This window comes from Phalaenopsis equestris, unplaced genomic scaffold (genome assembly GCF_001263595.1).
Source record: "Phalaenopsis equestris unplaced genomic scaffold, ASM126359v1 Scaffold000251, whole genome shotgun sequence".
NCBI classification, from domain to species: domain Eukaryota; kingdom Viridiplantae; phylum Streptophyta; class Magnoliopsida; order Asparagales; family Orchidaceae; genus Phalaenopsis; species Phalaenopsis equestris.
Genome location: NW_018164693.1, coordinates 1,270,066 through 1,290,113, shown reverse-complemented (window position 1 = coordinate 1,290,113; position 20,048 = coordinate 1,270,066). Strand labels below are relative to the sequence as shown.

At 34.0% G+C, this 20,048-nt stretch overlaps 2 protein-coding genes and 2 long non-coding RNA genes across 4 annotated transcripts; all 4 read right to left on the bottom strand.

Annotated features, from left to right (window-relative positions):
- Positions 1-840: 840 nt before the first annotated feature.
- On the bottom strand, positions 841-2,020 carry LOC110024210. The gene is made up of 2 exons (XR_002293977.1): positions 1,882-2,020; positions 841-897 (listed from the first exon to the last, which is right to left on the bottom strand). It is a non-coding gene; the product is annotated as an uncharacterized LOC110024210 (long non-coding RNA).
- Positions 2,021-2,245: 225 nt separating this feature from the next.
- Positions 2,246-5,310, bottom strand: LOC110024207 (dymeclin-like). Its single transcript, XM_020724032.1, is given in 8 exon segments — positions 2,246-2,405; positions 2,513-2,631; positions 3,958-3,980; positions 3,983-4,070; positions 4,139-4,158; positions 4,161-4,264; positions 4,919-4,985; positions 5,073-5,310. Coding segments are annotated over 8 exon segments (612 nt in total). The 5' UTR covers positions 5,209-5,310; the 3' UTR covers positions 2,246-2,350.
- A 14-nt stretch (positions 5,311-5,324) lies between these two features.
- Positions 5,325-5,931, bottom strand: LOC110024209. The gene is made up of 3 exons (XR_002293976.1): positions 5,898-5,931; positions 5,592-5,639; positions 5,325-5,489 (listed from the first exon to the last, which is right to left on the bottom strand). It is a non-coding gene; the product is annotated as an uncharacterized LOC110024209 (long non-coding RNA).
- Positions 5,932-7,153: 1,222 nt separating this feature from the next.
- LOC110024285 (methylcrotonoyl-CoA carboxylase subunit alpha, mitochondrial-like) lies at positions 7,154-11,623 on the bottom strand (the record flags this gene model as incomplete). The annotated part of the gene is made up of 5 exons (XM_020724164.1): positions 7,154-7,788; positions 7,875-7,960; positions 8,491-8,722; positions 9,364-9,468; positions 11,426-11,623. Coding segments are annotated over 5 exons (774 nt in total), but the record flags the coding sequence as incomplete, so codon positions are not given.
- Between the last annotated feature and the right edge of the window lie 8,425 nt (positions 11,624-20,048).

The following is a 20,048-nucleotide window of genomic DNA, read 5'->3' as shown; positions in this document are numbered from 1 at the left end:
GTTCTTTTTCGTCTCATTTCTATGTCAGGAAGTACATATCTCACAACATAGTGGCTTTGTAAGAAATTAATGTAGGGAGCACTGATAAAAAATTTTTTCTTATAGGCCATTCGATATTTCATGGATATTTTACTACTTTAATGGACAACTTAAATTCATCAAGTCAAATGTTCATTTGAATAATATCAAACAAAATTCTAAGTTTATTTGATCTTATAAACAATCGTGAAAAAATTTATAATCACACATGTTCCCATTTGAACTTGAATTATGGCATTCTCGGCATTTTTTTTATTCCTCTCGCCAAAATTGCTCTGTTATGAGTAGGAAGTTGTTAAGAGGGAGTTTAGATGTTCCTAAAATCAATTTATAAAATTTTTAGCCAAAATATTTCAGTGTTTTAAAATCTACTAATTAAAATTTGTGTTTGATCAAAAAAAAATTTTTGGGCCTTTAAAAATGACATAAATATATGAAATAAAAGAGCGTATAAGGCATTTACATGCATACCGCACAATTCATTATTATGTAACTATTTATTTAACACCTCAATTTTCATATTTAACATCATATCATTTTGAAAATACAATTAGTATTTGCAGTTTAAAAATGGCATAAATTTATGCACTAAAATGTTATGAAACCTGGGTGTTACCATGTAAATATATGAGAATTGTGTGGTATATATGTAAATTTTCCAAACAAATATTACCCTCTTGTAGAGTTCAAAGCAACCATGGAACCAACAAATATTAACCTTATATTAAAAGCGCACAGCATTTACGCTCAATTTATCTGTAAGTACGACACTACAAAAATACCCCTTTTTTGGCTTTTTTAGGTAGAGGGTGGGGTCATATATTAGACCGAACCAGCTTCTTCACCATCAGATTTATCCTGAAGAAATGTTTAGACAACTAAAGATGTCATGCATATGCAACTTACATACTAGAACGTAAAATTTTTCATTATTGTGGTATTTGCCTCCATAACCACACAATTATATGTATTTACATATCTTACATCTGAACTTTCATATTTATATTCATAGCACTTAAATCTTTAACATTAGATAAAAAAACCACTATTAATTACTTTTGAAAAGTGAAATACATCTTTTCATGAATACTTTTCATGCACAAGTTCAAGACACTAAAGTGTTATAAATGTACTAAAAATACTTTGGGAGTTAGATATGTAAATATATTAGAACTGTTTGGTAAGCATGTAAGTAAAATAGGAGTCAATCTGAATAAATGAAGTTACAAGAAATACAATACAACAACAAGAAGAAGTGAAGTACAAAGTGAAATACCAAGAGAAATACAATCAAGTTACGAGAAATTCAATAAAAAACTAAATACCAAGTGAAAAAATAAGCATGAAATAACTCCAATTACATGCCTTCCTTTACTTACACATTCATTAAGTATTTATATACATACTACACATTCATTAAGTATTTTGCATGCCTAACATCTAAACTTTCATATTTATACACATGACACCCAAATGTTTAATGTTACATAAAAAACCCCCCCGTTTCTCTCTTTTTAAAAGTGAAATACTCTTTGTTTCATGCATAAGTTTATGCTCATAAGTGTTACAACTGTAAATTTGAAAGTTCTGGTGTTTCATATGTAAATACACAACAATTATGTGGTATGTATGTAAATTTTCTTAAATTCTATTTTTACTTATTTTTTCTACAGCACAGTGCCATAAATAAACTGATAATGGCAGTGGCCTTGAAAAGCAGTAGAAAGTTTCATTTGAAAGAAGAAATGAAGCTAGTCTCAAAAAAGCTTATAGAGGGAATAGATGTGTGAATGTTTAAGATTCAAAAAATTTATATAGAAAATCATAACATGCTGTACACACGTTTTCAAGCAATTCATAGAATTTCCGGTGAGTTTTGAAGGTTTGAGCACCTCCTGTCTGTGCATTATAGCATACACAACTTGTAATAAGCAATGGATGAAAATAAGTGTTTTGGCACCTCACATAAACCAGAAAAGGCAAAGACTTATTGCCGAAGAACATACCTCTGGATTCTTGGCAAAGCATACGTGAGAATGGCATTCAAAATTTCCAGCACAATTCTTAAAAATTCAGCTTAAATATAAAGATCTGTTGACTATAATTAATTTTAAATTCCAGTCAATAGAGAGTAATAAGATTTAAAACATACAGACAGAAAAAGATTGTGTTGTATGGATCAAATTTGTATGGATCAAATTTGATTTACAGAATAACTTAAAATAAGACAAATTTACCATATCCTCAGCTATCATTCCTCCTCCGGCTTGGTCGATAGAAGCATTGAGACATTTATCATTCTTTTTTTCAGCTAATTTTGAGTACTATGAATATTATAGGAAATCAAAGGCTCTATAACAGTTTCACTGCAGCATTGCATCATCAAAGCACAAAATTACTATGAAATCAGACTGAAAAATGTAAATTTTCGAGCAAAGACATGAGAAATTGAGAAATGACAAAAAGCACATACTTTCGTGCAAGTATGTCAAAAAGGCTAACGAGACTCTGAGATGCATATGATGATAATCTGAGTGCATGAGGTGTCATATTGACCAATATGGCCATACAGTTTGTATGAAGATAGACATCCTGACAAGCGCTTGGAAATTTAAAACCTTAAAAAAAAAAATTGCTTTTAAATTAAACAATACAAAAATTTTAAAAATAAATTCAAATTGAATACAAGACATTGCATTTTAATAAAACTTCTTGCAAATTGCCTCTGCTAGCATTGATGTTGCTTTAGTTGAAATCATTCGAATGATCTTTTTTTAATATTAACTCAATAGTAAAATGCCTGTGGTGATGATCCATTTAAAGAACTAATTCTGTTGTCTGACGTTTGCATAGTTCAGTTCCGCTTCCTATGCCCATTAGGGTCATAACCGTTCATTGCTTATGACTCCCGGTTCAGAAATTGTTTGAAATGAGGAAACTAAAAATTGCACCAAATCCAATGGAAAACGGGAATGACAACAAATGATTGTAAAAACGAAGTTGAGAAGCTATAAATGGTTGATGATAAGGATCAAGATTATAATAAGATTATCTTATATTTGCCTGCAATACAGCCTAACAAATCAAGTGTCTTGAGTGGTTTTTTGAAAAATGATAATTACAAAATATGCAAATCCTACAAGTGTTTCGATTCATAAATTTCAAATATTTGAACATATAATAAATGAAAAATATGTTACTAGCCCGCACTCATATCCACCAATCATTTGGATAATTAAACTTTAACAACTAAACTTTACCTTCATCGTACAAGGAAATCCATATATATAACATTAAATTGAATATTTGTGTTTACAAACAATGAAAAAAAAATTGCAAATTGGAAACTCTCTCTTTCAATCATCCAAAATAATAGTAAAACATGAAACGATCAGAAGAAAAAAAATGAAAATACGGTTAACATGTCTTGTCAGTACAGTAAATTTTACTAAGTCATGCACGCTTAGCTGCATGTTACGAAAGCTGCGTCAATATGAAGTATCTTATACTATGATAAGTGCCTACGGATACAAAGTAGAAGACTATCAAAATTTTCACAACATGCTCCAATATTAATTACAACACAAAACCTTTGTCGCAACTTTCATGTTAACAATTTAAATAAACATAGAAATAAGCTCCAAAGAATAAAACAATACTGCTTTTGTTCATAATGGCATTCTAAAAGCTCCATCGATGAAACAAGCGGTAATTATAAAAAACTAAATACCAAGAAGAAAATCTGTTCCTAGTTCTAACAAATTCGACTTTAAAAGTTTTAAGTGCGGGATGTTTCATAAAAAGAGAAAAACTGATGTATAATTATAGAACAAGGTTAGGCATCCTAAAATTCATCAAAAGTTTATTGCAAAATTAATGAGTAAATGAGCTAACAACAAAAAGAGTGGCAAGAGTTACCCTTAGCTTGGAAAGATTATACATACAGTTCCAATGAGAACTAAAACCATCAAAGATCCAAGAGATGTATGATGCACTAAGCGTTCCTCATACCATGGCACACTAGGAAGTATCTGAAAGGACGGATAAATTTAATAGAAGTATAAGTGGAAGGGCTAATTGAAAATCAACCAAATAATACCAGTTTATGAATGCTGGCATGAATGAAGAATCCTGGCTTAGAATGAGAAGAATAATTAATAGCATATAGATCTGATCGGGCGTCCTTTTTGAAACATTATAAAGTGTTTCCAGAATGGGCGGGCAGCTGTCCCCAACTAATAAGATCAATGCTCTTCCATACTTCCATCAACTTGATTTTTCAAACAAAGTCACCCTTAACACTCAAAGATTTATATAACTAAGAGGAATATGTAAATGTTGACAAAATTCAGATCCAGCTAAATTGCCTTCCAAAGCAGAACTTCTATAGTTTTGAAGTACAAAATAAAATTACCATCAGTAATACAACCAAAGTCTAGCAGCCTTTTATTTGTTAAAGAAATAAAATGCATTTAATTTTTTGCGGTGCAAGAGATAATTTAACATCTTATGAAGGGTTATTAGGTTCACAAAAAAAATAAAAAAATAAAAAAATAAAACTTACCAGTATATCCTAATCAGTTCGCACCAAAATGTATTCTAGAAAAGCAAAGTTCCCATACACAAAACAATAGGGCAGCAAGACAGCACTTTCATCGGACAAAATCCTATCAAACAAGAACAAACTTAGTACGTGCAACCAATTTCCTCAGACTTGCTTATAGGAGATGGAAGGATGGTGTCCCAGGATACTTAAAGGGAGAAAAAATACCGATTTGATAATTTTAAAAAGTATCATCAATTAAATTATATTTAAGAAGAATTAATACAATATGTAAAATAGCAAAAAAATTATATAAACAAGTTTTGGATAACTTACAAGGATGCAAAAGGCAATCTCACTAGAGACTCTCTGTGTGCATTGCCCTCAATATCAGCACGATTAACTACAAGAAAATGTAAAGGTAAAGGCAACATTATCATTGATATGAACTAAGCATTTGCAAGAATAGCAACAGCGCAACATTCCTTACATTTACAATCACTGGCATTGTTTAATGCCTTGGAGTGAGGATTGTCATAAAAACAAGAGGCTTGTTTAAGGCACAATTCAGAATCAACATGTTCGGCCTCAGGCATTGCACAGGTATGACCGATCCAGTGTAACATACGCTCGATCTATCGATAAAATTCAACAATAGTCTGCGTACTACAGAAGCCACAAAGTCACCATCCTGCATGATAAAGTTAAGACTATCTAATTTGCACAGGAATTTTCATATTTTCGTCCATCTAACACTCTCAAAGCAGAAGATATATAATCCAAGTATCATCTGATTATTGCAGCATCGATGAAACGGTGCACATCTTTTGGCCCTAAACGTAGCTGAGTTGACATTGCCGCCAGAATAAAGTTCAGCACTTCATGATGGAGGACGTATGAATGTGCACTTGCACCAAGATTGTGACAACAAATCAGAAGGACAATGAAAAATCAGTGGGATGTAAATGAATTCCAAATAAACAAGAAATGTGCCTAGGATCTGATTTACCAATGAAATTAAGCACCTTTTGCATGATAAAATTCTCTATGCTCTGCCCTACATAAGAGAAAACAATATGTAAGCCTCAAAAGTTCAAGCAATAGGTCATGGAAACTATCTGATCAAACAGAAATATAATTTTGATAATGTTAACTGTCTCCTAAAATCGAGGAGGAGGATGGAGATAGAATTATGCATCATGAAATGTCTGAGACAACCCGATCAATATAAAACTAGCTGACATCATTTTTTTGAATCAAACGGAATGGAAAACCCAAAATGGTATAAACAATAGATTTAAAAGAAACGTTATACCCATGAGGAGAACATCCTTGTCCATGCCAATTTCAGAAAGGCTAAGATAAATCTCTTGAAAAGTGCCACTTTTTCCATTTTCAGTGATGTATTTGAGAAATACAGACGATATATATGCTGCATTGATAGCTTTTGAATGCATAGAGGATCCAGATGAAGCTGACAAAGATTCTTGTAAAGACAACAGCAAGTGAATCAAATCCTTTGCCAGATTTCTGGTGTGATAATTATTCTGCACTACAAAGGTATTAGAAAAGTAACCACATTAAATAGCCGTGACAGTTGAATATGAAGATTTTCTACTTATATACGTGATAAGTCCGGTACTATTTTTCATTGGTCACTTTTATCAGTGCAGGTTTGAGGAAGAATAAAGTACAAGAATTTGAAGTTGAAATACATTTTTATTAGCAATTTAAAGAGTCAACACATCTTTTCGTGTCAATTATAAGCATTCTTTCAACAGATTCAAGCATACTACATTTTATGTATAATAAAAAACATTGTCATTCATAGAGATATCAAAATTGCACGCTTTCAAAACATTGAATTTATCCTTTTTAGCAAAAATCTCAATCATCAATTAATTGACATAATTATTAAGTAAACCACAGCTCAGAACTTCATTGGGCTCAACAGTGATATGTTCTTTTTATAATTATTTTTTATGTAAGAACTATGTAGGATTTATGTCTACAAGTCAACGTAGCATTGAGTAAGAAAATTGCAATGCCAACTAACTTAGAAGATTAAAGGTACCATCATATGTCGAGGTAAAGCATAGAAAATGGCAACCACGTAATGTTACGTATGTCTAATATCCCTAAAGCAGTTTGATTTCAAAGAGAAAGCCACATAAGAAATATGTAAAACAATAACTGCCTAAAAATTTTCATTAAGAAAAAAAATAATGAATTATACTTGCACACACTAAAATTTTGAATTCAAATCTTAGTCGTCCGACACTTCAACTATTTTATAGTTAGATGGCAAGATACAAGCTTTGGATATACTTAAAATAAGTGTTCTTCATTTCAAGCTTAAAAGAATCTCATCAAGAGTAAATATGCTCAAAAATAGTATATAATCTTTCCCTTCACAAAATTGTAAAAATATCCTCCATATACTCTTAAATGATTGTAATATTTTTCTCTTAAAAACTTTCAAAATATTTCCTTTGAAAAGAATAACTGTAAGTGACATTCACTATTCATACTTTCTATGATGAAGTTATGATCTTTATTCATTCTAAAAAGATTGTTTTTATTTGGATGAATTTGAATTAAAGAATTACATTTGAGGTTTCTGCATATAGAATCAAGGCTTCATATTTCCCCAAAATAAGAAATTGAATAAATGACTCATATTTTCTTAATTTTTTTTGAATTCATATGAAAACACATGGTTGGCAAGAATTGAGGCATAAGGCGATCTTTCGTGTGACATATGGATTGCCTATTGATGCTTACAACCGTACCCTGCATTTTAAAAGCGCTATTTCCAAAAGGCTCAAATCAATAATTTTATATACATCGCCATGGTGGCAAGCCACTTTTACCAAGTATGGATTCTTTGCTTTTTATTGAATGGTCTCAAAGTCAAAATGATGTCAACCATCCCATCACTCCTAGAACACCCTCGCAGATGCCCATTCAGCATGACAGGCCATCATCATCATCATCATCATCATCATTATTATATTTTATTTTTCTCTATGTTTAAAGTGTGAATACGCATATCATAAAGTTTGCAATTGCGTGAGGAAATACAAATGGTAATTGAAAGAGCAACATAACTTGACAGTAAACAGAATGCTAGTGTCAAAGACTTGTTGTCCAGATGCAATATGAAGCCCCTCAATATAACCAACACGAGGAGACTTGACAACATGCTGAAACAACCAACAACAAGATTAGTTCATGCAGAATAGGTTCATCAAGAAAACACTCAGGAGTATGAAACTAAGGTCCACCCCACCTCCATTTTCATGGCCCCAAGAACTGGAACAGGCTGCCCTTCGTCAACCTTTGCCCCATTGTCTAGCAAAACCTTGACCACTAAAACTTTGAAACAAAGAAATTTAGGATATGTATAAAGAACTCGTACATAAATAGGAGAAAAGAAGCATACAAGTATGAGGTCTCAAAAATTGATTTAAGTGTTATAGAAAGAGTAGCAGCATAGGGATGAAATAAAGGCACAAGTTTCACGGGAAAGAAGGCTTAAATGCATAAATTATGATCATATAAGTTCACATCCAAGATGATCGGATTACTATGAGAATTGATCTGCTAACACTGCTATTTACACATATCAGTTCAAATTCAAGCCCATATTTAGTACCACAACTAAATATCTTCCTATCGATACACAGTTGCTGACCAGTTTCAAGGGTTCTAGGCATTTTCCATCAAGTTCATTCTCCCACTCAAGTTCTATCAAACGCTTAACAGAGTGATGCATTCAAAAAGGTGGATTAGAATACCACAATGAAACAATTTGTCCCCACCTGCAAATGTTAATTTACTTCAGATTCTAACACATCACTAGCTGAAAAAGACTAGAAAACAAGGTTAACAAAAATATAGCCAACCAGGATAGTTTTCCTTGTAGGTGTTATGGTCGTTTTCACAGATGCATGCTGCAACAAATGCTGCACCAAGTTTGGAGGAAGCAGATGTCCCGGCTGCTATATCAACTCCTGAATCAATGAAAAGATCCTCTTTGAAATGCTCAATGAAATGTGTTTCAACTAAGCCCTTCTCAAAAGCCCAATGGTTTGCGAGTTTGTACAGAAAACCTATATTAGTCGGCAAACCTGCAACCTACATTCATACAAGAGCAAATGCAATGTAAACATTACAGGTTTCCCAAGACAAACAATAGAAAAGAGGCAACAAGGCAACTGCAACTCTAAAGACTACCATTGGATGAGATTGTTGAGAATCAGCAAATCAGAATTTCAAATATGTAGTTTACCTCTCTATCAAATGATTTGAGCTAGTATTAAAGGAGTCTTGCATTGAAAGGCTCTAAAAAAAAAGTAAGAAGTTTTAAAAAGTAGAAAAAATGAACAAGATCTACATATAACTAAAAAGGAAATAAATTACAATTAATATTGTGCAATGATTACATGTATAATAAGAAAATGATGCAACTTTAAACCAGAGGACGAAATGCAACTAATTATTTTGTTTCAGCACTACATAACAAACTCGAAATTATGACAAATCTGAAAGTTTAGCAAGCAGTCCTTCAGTTTGACTAATGAAGCTTGTCGATTTTCTCCCCACACTACAAGCTTAGCTATCATAGGATCGTAGTGCATGCTTACCGTGTCTCTCTCCTTCACTCCTGTTTCAACTCGCACTAGTTCCCAATATGTATTTAGCATGTATTTAGCATGCAACAATTTGGATACATATATTTATAGCTTAATTCATAATCCACGACTTAAGAGCATTACCTGTTGGAGAAATGGAGACTGGGTGGTAGTAATGGAGTGAACCAGTTGCAGGGAGGAAGCCCCTATAAACGTTTTCTGCGTATATTCTAGCCTCAAAGGCACGCCCTATCGCCAAAAAAATAAAACATATCAAGATAAATTACATGCTCAAAAAATCAGTTAATAGCACAAATAAACTTGACATGCACGAGTTACAATTATAGAAAATACTTGAGGAAATTATTTTACCTGAAGAAAACTGAAGCAGCTAGAACATGCCACAAGTAAAAAAAATAACAGAGAATGGACAACGTCAAACTCATAAAATAGCAGATCAACCGAAGCATACGAAACATTTTTCTCACTATTTCTATATGTATTATGTCGGATAAATCTGCTAGAAAAATATTTTTGTGTTTAGAAATGCATGCAAAATTATCATTCCACTATTTGTAGTCACTCAATGAATTTATCTGGACCCAAATATGGCAAGTCAATCTTCACTCCAAAGTCATTTCATCTCCTCTGATATTCAATATAAAACCGCCGGGGTATTGATTCTTCATCATTTAAAAGTTCATGATATAAGAGATTCACTTCATTCTCTCGATTCGGTGAGTCGGCATTGTGGTTGTGGGTGATCTCTCAAAGTTGTCTCCTCTCAACAGCGGTAAGTTTTTATTTGAATTGGAGAATCTTCCTTTACATGTCTTCCATCATAAGCTATTAAACACCCCTTTACAAGTGTCCCTTAGGCAGAATTGTGTCATTTTCTCTGAACAAAGGTTTCCGAAGATGTAGCATTGCGGATCAAGGATTGGCCAAGGGCCTAGATTTTAGTAGTGGATGTTGAGATAAATTTTTGGTGGAGGTAGGAATGTTATCATTTGAAAGATTATGGTTAGGACAAGGAAATGCGGTAAAAATGGTTAGGGCATTGAGTTCGTGGAAGATTTAGATTATTTGGATTCTAGGTTTAAACGCAAGAAAGACAAATCCCTAAAAATATAGGATTTGTCAGACTTTGATATCAAATGACACCAAACTGGGGCAACTAGTCGGCGTAAGAATGTTAGAAAATGGGTTAGAATGGTTGTAGGATGAGGAATGGAAGTGAAAAAGGGCAAATTAAATGTCGAAACAACTGTTTGGCGACTATCCGACCAAAAAATAGCATAGAGAAACAACGAAGGAAAGACAACACAGAGGTTCCACCACCTGTTTTCTTCAAGATATAGAGTCACCACTTGAAAAAAATAATAATAAAGGCTACAACTCTCCAAATATGAGAAAACGGGAAGAGAAGTCTCCAAATAATATAAACAAAGCAAAAATCTGTCCAACCAATCTAAAACAAAATCAATATATAATCTTCAAAGCAAAGTAGCATCAATACTAAGTAAAATAATATTAAATATGGGTCCATAACTCGACAGTAGTCAAACAAATAGGAAAAATCGAGCCGTTGAGAACATCACGAGATAGATTCATCCGTTCCAATCCACACATCGTATATATCGTGAAACTCAATGTCGTAGTAGCTTTCGCATCATCCAACCAGCACACAATCAAGGTCAAAACTAATAGAATCAATTAAGATACTAATAGAAGTATCTTTGCATCTCAAATACCCTTTTGTATAAAAACAAGTCATTTCAAATTTATCAAAAAAAAATAATTAGATGACTCATCCAGTTTATTTTACTTTCATTCATCTTAACTTGAAGATAAAAGCCCAAAAAACAAAAATTAGTTAAAACCACAGCTTAGCCTCATGCACTTGCATAAAATCCTATAAACAAGAGATAGGGATTTTGTAAGAATTACAATTAGAGTCAAATGATGAATAACAATAAAGATACACGACAATGCTATAGGATCACAAATAAATAGTGTGCACGAGATCAAAATTAGGATTATAATTGTGAGGAAAAGAATAGCGAGCACAAAACGAGACATAAGATAAATGAGACATAAGATCATGATAGTGATGCACAATCATATAATTATAACAACTATTAGAATTACAATCTTTTTTATAAAAATAATAAGAAGGAAAAAAAAAAACTGGAGCAGCTCTAACGGCGGGCTGTGCACGTGGATAGACGGAAAGGCTCCAAGTGGCATAAGAAGAGGTAGCAGGGAGGGAACGAATCAAAGCAACCCCGTTAGTTTTGAGAGCTAAGCCGCGAACCCGCCGCAGAGGAATAGGTAGAAGGCTACAGCGCAGACATGAAGATAGGCTCGCCAGGAGGAGGATTCCCGATTCTTCACAAAACGATCAACCATTCGCGCGGCCGAGATGTGCGGATCAATGCACAAATCATAAGCCGCAAGAGCGAGTCTGCAGGAGTGAGTGTTAAAGTGGGGAGTTTACTGAGCTTATTATAAATGGCCTCCGCGGGAAGAGATTTCCATATCCACACTGAGAGCACTTGTCTAAATCCTTCGCTGCAATGGGGACGGAGAAGAATTTTGCGGACAGGGTTAACGCTTTGCTTTTGTTGATCGAAGATGGGGAGGTAGATGAGCGCATCTGTTATAAAAGACCCAAGAAGGATGACAATGATGAGGAGGAAAGGAGCGGTGGGGTGAAATGTGAGACGAAAAAGAAGTTGGTGGCGAACTTGGATGATCCTATGGAGGAGCTGGAGCTGGATGATCCTATGGACGTGGATGATACACTGGAGGAGGTAGATGATCCTATGGAGGTGGATGATCCTCTGGACGTGAATGATACACTGGAGGAGGTGGATGATCCTATGGAAGAGGTAGATGATCCAGTGCAGGAGGTGGATGATCCAATGGACGTGGATGATCCTATGGCGGAGGTGGATGATCCTATGGAGCTGGATGTTCAATCACGATGTCCCTATTGCCACGCATTCCTACTTCTTTTAAAGTTGTATGAATGTATTAATTTCTGTATAAATAATATATTAATGATTTTTTAATTTTAATGTGCGAGTGAGGGCTCTTCAATTTATTGTCATTTAGAACATGTAATTTAGATTTAATATTCAAATTAATTGTTGCGATCTAAATTTACTTTTAGGCAATAATATGAATGAAGAAAAATGAATGTGCTCAAAATATGTTTATATTTCTCGAGATATTGTGTGTATGTACATGTATCAATGTTTTATTTTCATCTTATCATTTTAAAAATAACTTATATGTCAATATTTTAAAATTTTAAAGTGTTCATTACATAAACCCTAAACCCAAAACATTGCTATTTGCAAATCAAGCACTCCCTTTCATTCATTTTTCAAATTATCACTCAAGTATCAAAGATCATTCATGATAAAACCCCAACATATATTTTTTTTATTTTTATCAAATTCACAATGATTTAATCATGACACATGTAAATGCACTAATTTCGTAGTTAAGAAAATGACATAGGTGCTTGATTTGTAAAGGACGGAGAAGAATTTTGCGGACAGGGTTAACGCTTTGCTTTTGTTGATCGAAGATGGGGAGGTAGATGAGCGCATCTGTTATAAAAGACCCAAGAAGGATGACAATGATGAGGAGGAAAGGAGCGGTGGGGTGAAATGTGAGACGAAAAAGAAGTTGGTGGCGAACTTGGATGATCCTATGGAGGAGCTGGAGCTGGATGATCCTATGGACGTGGATGATACACTGGAGGAGGTAGATGATCCTATGGAGGTGGATGATCCTCTGGACGTGAATGATACACTGGAGGTGGATGATCCTATGGAAGAGGTGGATGATCCAATGGAGGTGGATGATCCTATGGAGCTGGATGTTCAATCACGGTGTCCCTACTGTCACTCATTCCTACTTTCGAAGTTGTATAAATACATTAATTTCTGTATAGACAATATATTAATGTTTTTTTTTTTAATGTACGAGTGAGGGCTCTTCAATTTATTGTCATTTAGAACATGTAATTTAGATTTAATATTCAAATTAATTGTTGCGATCTAAATTTACTTTTAGGCAATAATATGAATGAAGAAAAATGAATGTGCTCAAAATATGTTTATATTTCTCAAGATATTGTGTGTATGTACATGTATCAATGTTTTGTTTTCATCTTACCATTTTAAAAATAACTTATATGTCAATATTTTAAAATTTTAAAGTGTTCATTACATAAACCCTAAACCCAAAACATTGCTATCGGCAAATCAAGCACTCCCTTTCATTCATTTTTCAAATTATCACTCAAGTATCAAAGATCATTCATGATAAAACCCCAACATATATTTTTTTTATTTTTATCAAATTCACAATGATTTAATCATGACACATGTAAATGCACTAATTTCATAGTTAAGAAAATGACATAGGTGCTTGATTTGTAAATATCAATGCTGCTTGTGCTATGTATGTAATTATCCTAATTCTAAAATGCGTTTATTTATATATCATTTTAAACTAATTCATAAGTATTCTTTTAATATTAATAATAAAGAAAAAATTAAACTATTGAGTCATTAAGTTATTTTTATCTAGCATGCATCTTGATGTATGTTTTAATGATAAACATTCTAAATTTAAATTTATGATCATTTGGGCCCTAATTTCAACATAATTGGCCGTCTCGACAAGATGAAACTAATGCTACTAAAATTGGTTCAATTCGAGTCTAATCATACCAATTTCAAGGCATTAAAAACACATTAGTGTGCTTTGTATTGTTAATTAAAATATCAAATGAACTCCAATGTTAATTGAGTATTGGTTAATTGAGTATTGACGAGAGTGAGTATTGACGAGAGGAATCTAACGAGTTTAGATTGCTAAATTATGAGTTCATTGAGACATTTAATATTAAAAAGTCATATAAGATCAAGAGGAGTCAGCAGGTGTTGTATGGCTTGTTTATATTTCGAGCTCAGAAAGTGTGTTCGTGTTCGGCTCGTTTTCTTAACGAGTCGAAAAACAAGCCGTTCACGAACAAAGAGTCATTTTGACAATCCTAATCACGTATCCATAAGATGTTAAGGATTGGAGCAAGATTTAGATTGGAGCAAGATTTAAAAGTTTATATTAAAACATCATTTGAATCTAATTTAATAATTTTTATTTTATTTTCTAAATTAATACTTTTAATTTATTACAAATCTTTGTAGCCTTGTAGTCAATTAATTTTCTTAAAAATGCTACTCATCAAAGATATATATATAATTGATCAGTAGTATATCGAGCCAAAACGAGTCGAACACTAACGAACAAATATTTTTTCGTGTTGTTCATGTTCGTCTTGTTAACATAGTGAACGAGTTGAACACAAGCTGTTCGCGAACAACGAGCCATTTTGACAACCCTAGTTGGGTGGATGTCCGCAAAAATGGCCCCAAAATAGACTCTCTCTTCAGAGGAGGAGGAGAAATTTCAAAGCCCGTTATCGAGAAAAGAACTGTCAATAACTACCAGCCTCCATAACCAGCGACCACCATCGGCTATCACCACCTGTTGTCGCCGACCAACAGACACCAAAAACCCCACTTTTAAACAACGTATTCTAATATGATTGTAACGTCTTACACCAATATTGAGACCTGAAGACAACTGCCAACCTCCATAGCTGTCAATAGTCTTTGACAGTTGTTGAACACCATTTGTCGTCACCAACAACTGATTATCAGTAACCTCTGGTCATGCTTGCAAACATCATATCCAAATATGATTGTAACATCTAAACACATGTATTAAAGACATTATAATAATTATAGGCCTCTGTAGACGTCGAACATCTTCGACCACTGCCTATTTGCCTCTTTCGACCACCACAGACCATCACCTCCGATCGCCGCTGCTGACCATCAGTTATGGACAACCCTTGCTTACAAACATCATATTCCAAATGTGGTTGTAGCATCCAAAAAAAAGTATTGAAGGTCGGTGATAACTGCTAGCCACTATAGCCCCTGATTACCGTCAACTACCTCACACCATCAGACATCGACACTAGCCATTTTTTAATACAACAATCACTGCTTATAACTATCGTAATCATAATATGACATTTGTCATAACACTTATATTTTTTCCTTACGTTGCATACCGACAAGTGGTGTCTCTGTTGTACAACTATAACCTAGTTCTCAATGTCTTAACAAAAGGGGTCAAACCACCAACTAAGGCTTTTAAGGACAATTACTGTTATTGTAACTTACAACAACGGCCTCTACAATTAACTTACTCTCTTGCAGGTACCAACTACAGTCATTGTTGCCAACTACTATTATTAAAGCTTCCAAATTAGGTCTTTGTGGCCAACCGAAATACTTGCAAGCACCAACTATGCCCTTTTATGGCTGGCTGCTACAGTTAAAACTTCCCATTATAGCCTATCTGAAATGTTTGTTATTGGGACAAGGAGTATGAATAAACGCCAATAAATGTGTCGTCGACTTCTTCAAGAAATTGAATTTGTATGCTTTTTGTTTGTTTTTTTCTTCTTTAAATATTTAGGTCTCATATTCATAATGATATATATAGTAAATCTATTGATAAAAGTTATACTTGCCATGTAGAACTTCATGAATTTGTGTGGTTTGGGGCTGATGTAACTTTTTTGGCTTTCATTTATTTATTATTTTTATTTGTGACAAACCAACCTGAAAATAGCATAATGCAATGAGATAATATTAGATATATTTAGATTTCATTTCAAATTCGGATTTTAGATAAGATCTCATATTTTGTTATCTATTTTGGTTTTGAGGTTTAGGTGTGTAGCTTTTGGTCCATACTCTTTAGCATTAATCTTAACAAGAAATATTTTGGAAGGTTTATTTGTTTTGAGAATCATTTATTCCTGTCTTATTTTTAAGCTTTGTCCACTTTGGGGTAAGAGTAATGGCAGACGTGGCATGCACTGCCTCCCTTGGCATGAATTATGCAAACCACAAATTGTAGGTGGTCTCGGTTTCAATGCAACCGCAGAATGGAGGGATGCCACTCAGAGCAAGGCTCGCCTGAACTTTCTCACACAAACTAACACTCTAATGCATAAAATATTGGCCAATAACTATGGAATGGATCTGTGGGGCTATCATAGTAAAATGAGTGATTCAATCTCTTAGAACATATTGCGGGATGGGGTATAAAGCCTGAATAAAATTATAAGATGGAAAGTTTGAATTTGGTGAGGACATCAATGTCTTTGACTAGAAATAGATCGGGAACAACCAGCTAAATATCTGGCTAACATTCATTACTGCTTCCTTGGATGAACATCTCATTGTCTAGGCATTCTTCAACAATCGTGAATTGGATGGGGAGAAGCTTCGGGAGTTTTTTGGGAAGGAATTATGCAATATTAACATTCACAACTCCATGGAGAGGAACCAACACATGGACGTGCCAGAGATGTGTAAAAAGTTTGCTGGTAAAATCATTATAGCCAATGCATTCCAAGCCAAGTATGAGCACCTTAAGAACATGCACAGGTGGCTTGCTAGGCTCAAGTTACGGCTCATGGAGAAATTCTTTTGGTGGTGGAGTGGTTTGCTTCTTGTGGTCCGACCGAATCTCGACAATGCCTTTGGGGACATGACGAAGTGGAAAATAGGGACCATATTTTGAATTACTGTTTATTTTTATTGCAGTGTTTGATAAACTTAAAAGGTGGGGCTTCTCAATTCCCAACTACCATAGCTTTGATGAGATTATTTCGCATTTCCATGACATCGAAACGTGTAGCATCACATGAGCGTGGGATGTCTTGTACTGTTGTTCACCATTGTTTGAGCGCCAGCAATGCCAAAAAGCATGCCAAGAGGAAAGACACTCCTATTACAATTGCTTATAATTTGTTGGAGGTCCTCTCTGACCCCACTTTTTTCCAACACTGAAGCACAAGGGTGCTAACCAACCTTGGTGGTTGTTACCACACTCCACTTTGCACCCTCCCACTCCGGGTTGGATCAAATTTAACGTCGACGGGACCCTTCTTCCTTCCAACCTTGTGGTAACTAGGATCATTCTTCGTGACGAGTTGGGACAACTTGCGGTGGTTGCAGGACGCAAGTTTCACCACTAGTTGTTTGGTGTTGAATGCGAAGCACTGACTACAATAACAATCAAGGAATGTGGGTTGCATAAATTTGATGCTTCGTCATCTCTTGAAAGTTAAACAGATATGATTAGGCAATTAGACCTGAGTTCAGATGTTCACCTAGCTTCTGTAATATATGAACTTCTGGACTGATAGTAACTTCGTGAGCATATAGGCTAGATTCCACTTTGTATTTATCATCTTCTATATAATAATGATTTGGAAATACCTAAACATCACAAAACTTACATGGTGAGAGTGAGGGACTTCGAATGTATCTCGACCGGCGACCGACAATACCAAGGATTTCAAACGAACAATTCTCTAACTACTAGAGTCTCAAATGAAAATTGCAATGTCAAACCCTAACCGATGGAGATAGTAGAAAAAAAGAGATTGAAGAGTCACGTGTTATGAAAAATGACAGCAATAAAGTGAAAAGAACTGGATCAAAAAATTGCAAACCACAAAATAACACACAGACTTACGTGGTTCGACTTATTTGCTTATGTCCACAGTGCTACAAAGGATTTTATTACTTCAAGAAATTACATCGTCAAGCACCTCGAAGTTTTCAAGAAAACTTTCTTTCTCATTTTCTCTTTATTTCTCTCTCTTAGCTCTCAAGAGGGCATGGCTTAGCACCTATGACGAGCCAAAAAAAACTATTTAAGGAAAACGGAAGAAGGGTAGGAGGAGAAAGGTAGGTGAGAGAGAGGTAGATGGGAGAGAGGTAGTTGAGACATGGTAGATGAGGTAGATAAGTCACAGGATCCATATATTTAACAATACTCCCACTTGGAGACTGAGACACTGACTGCACCACCTACAGCTGCATCATCTGTTGGTTGTACCGACTCTTTTCTTCAAACATGATATCCTCCACTTTTCTCCACCTCTGCAACTCATGGCTTCTGTCTTCAGGCTAGAAGACCAATTAAAGTAGAGCACAACTTCAGTGTCTCAAAAGTAACACCCTTAGTTGACATATCAACGCTAACGTAGCATTGTCCCTCCAAGCTCTTTCCTAGGTTACTCATGAATCTGCTTATAACTCTCATTACATGGGCAATATCCTATCGCAGCTGAAAGCCTTTTTCAACAAGGCCAGACTTGTATCTATTTGATGTATTCTTTGATGAAGGATAGCAACCTTCATTATAGTCTCGAAAATTCATTTGCATCAACATCCTGAACATGATTGTGATTGGGTCATAGCCGCATTTCATCTAAATATCTGCTCTACAAAAATCAATTCTAAATTAAGAGGAAGCTTTTACTATAACTTTAAGTGAAAACCTATGTCAACATTTTGAATGTCACCCCAAGATCAATCACTAACCCAAGAAACCCATCCAGAAAAAGTTTTTTCAACACTCCCTCCTTATAATGGGATTTTTTCTTCTCAATCTAGTGAAAAAGAAGACCCCCTTAATCCTGACAGTTTAAAACACTTATCTCTCTCTCTAGCCTTTAAATTAACTTGTGATGTCACTTCCATTAATGTTGTGGTTGATCACTGAATCATGTCATCAACTTACGAAAGAAATTAAAAGGCTAATTTGACAAGGATATTTGGGCTGAAAAAAAAAAAATCAAGTGGGCACTCAAGTGGGCAACTGTTGGCACTTGGCACCGATTTCTCGCTCGTTCTCTTTCCATTTTTCTTTCTCTTTTGTCATTGTCATTGCCATCAGTCTTCATTTTGTTATCGTTGTTGTAGTCGTAGAGTCGCTAATTTATTACTTGTTATGTTGCCATTGCAAAACTAATCCTTCATCACGAAAGACTAAAGGATTATGGTATATAATAATAGGAACAAATAGAAGGAATATGTGGGGAAGCTTTCATGAAGATTAAATATCCACATTTTTAAAACATATGTTGAGATAAGTAGATGAAAAATTAAGAATGTGCTTCTTTACTTTAAAAAAACATTAAATTTTTTTGTTGCATTTAAATTGGAAAGATTAGGACAATTATTTTCAACACAAATATGATAATAATTTGTCTTCATCAATTAATGAGTTATTGAGATTCAAATGCTGAAATAATGAGTGATCAAGCAAGTTCTTGATCTAAACACAAGCAAAAAAGTATATGATTTATGTCAACCTAAGTGATTGATAATATGTAAATAATGATTAACAAGTGACAATTAACAAGTAAGCTTGGATGATCAATGGCAAAGACATAAATTTTCCCTAATGATGCACATAAATTAATTAGATAAATTAAAAGGGGCTATAAGTTTATTTTTTGGTATTAAAATACTAAGTAGAAAAAATTTACTAATATATACCTATTCGATTTTAAAACATATTAATAAATTAGAGAGCTACAAAATTACCCGTTAAGGGTTAGATGTGTAGATTCATAAGAATTGTGTGGTTTGCAAGTAAATTTGCTAAATATTTAATGTTTGTTTGCCAGGGTACTTATTTGGTCAAATGATTCTATTGCCCCCAGCATATATTGTCTTAAAAATAAAAAAAAGAATTATAACAAATTATAAATTATATTTTTAAAATATTATAATTCTTATAAAAAATTTTAAATTTACGACGGTCAAAACATTTACTGGGCGAACACGAATTTTTAAAATTTTAAACTTACGTGCCTATGACTTCATTTCCCAATAAATGTCTGGAAAGGAAGATACTAA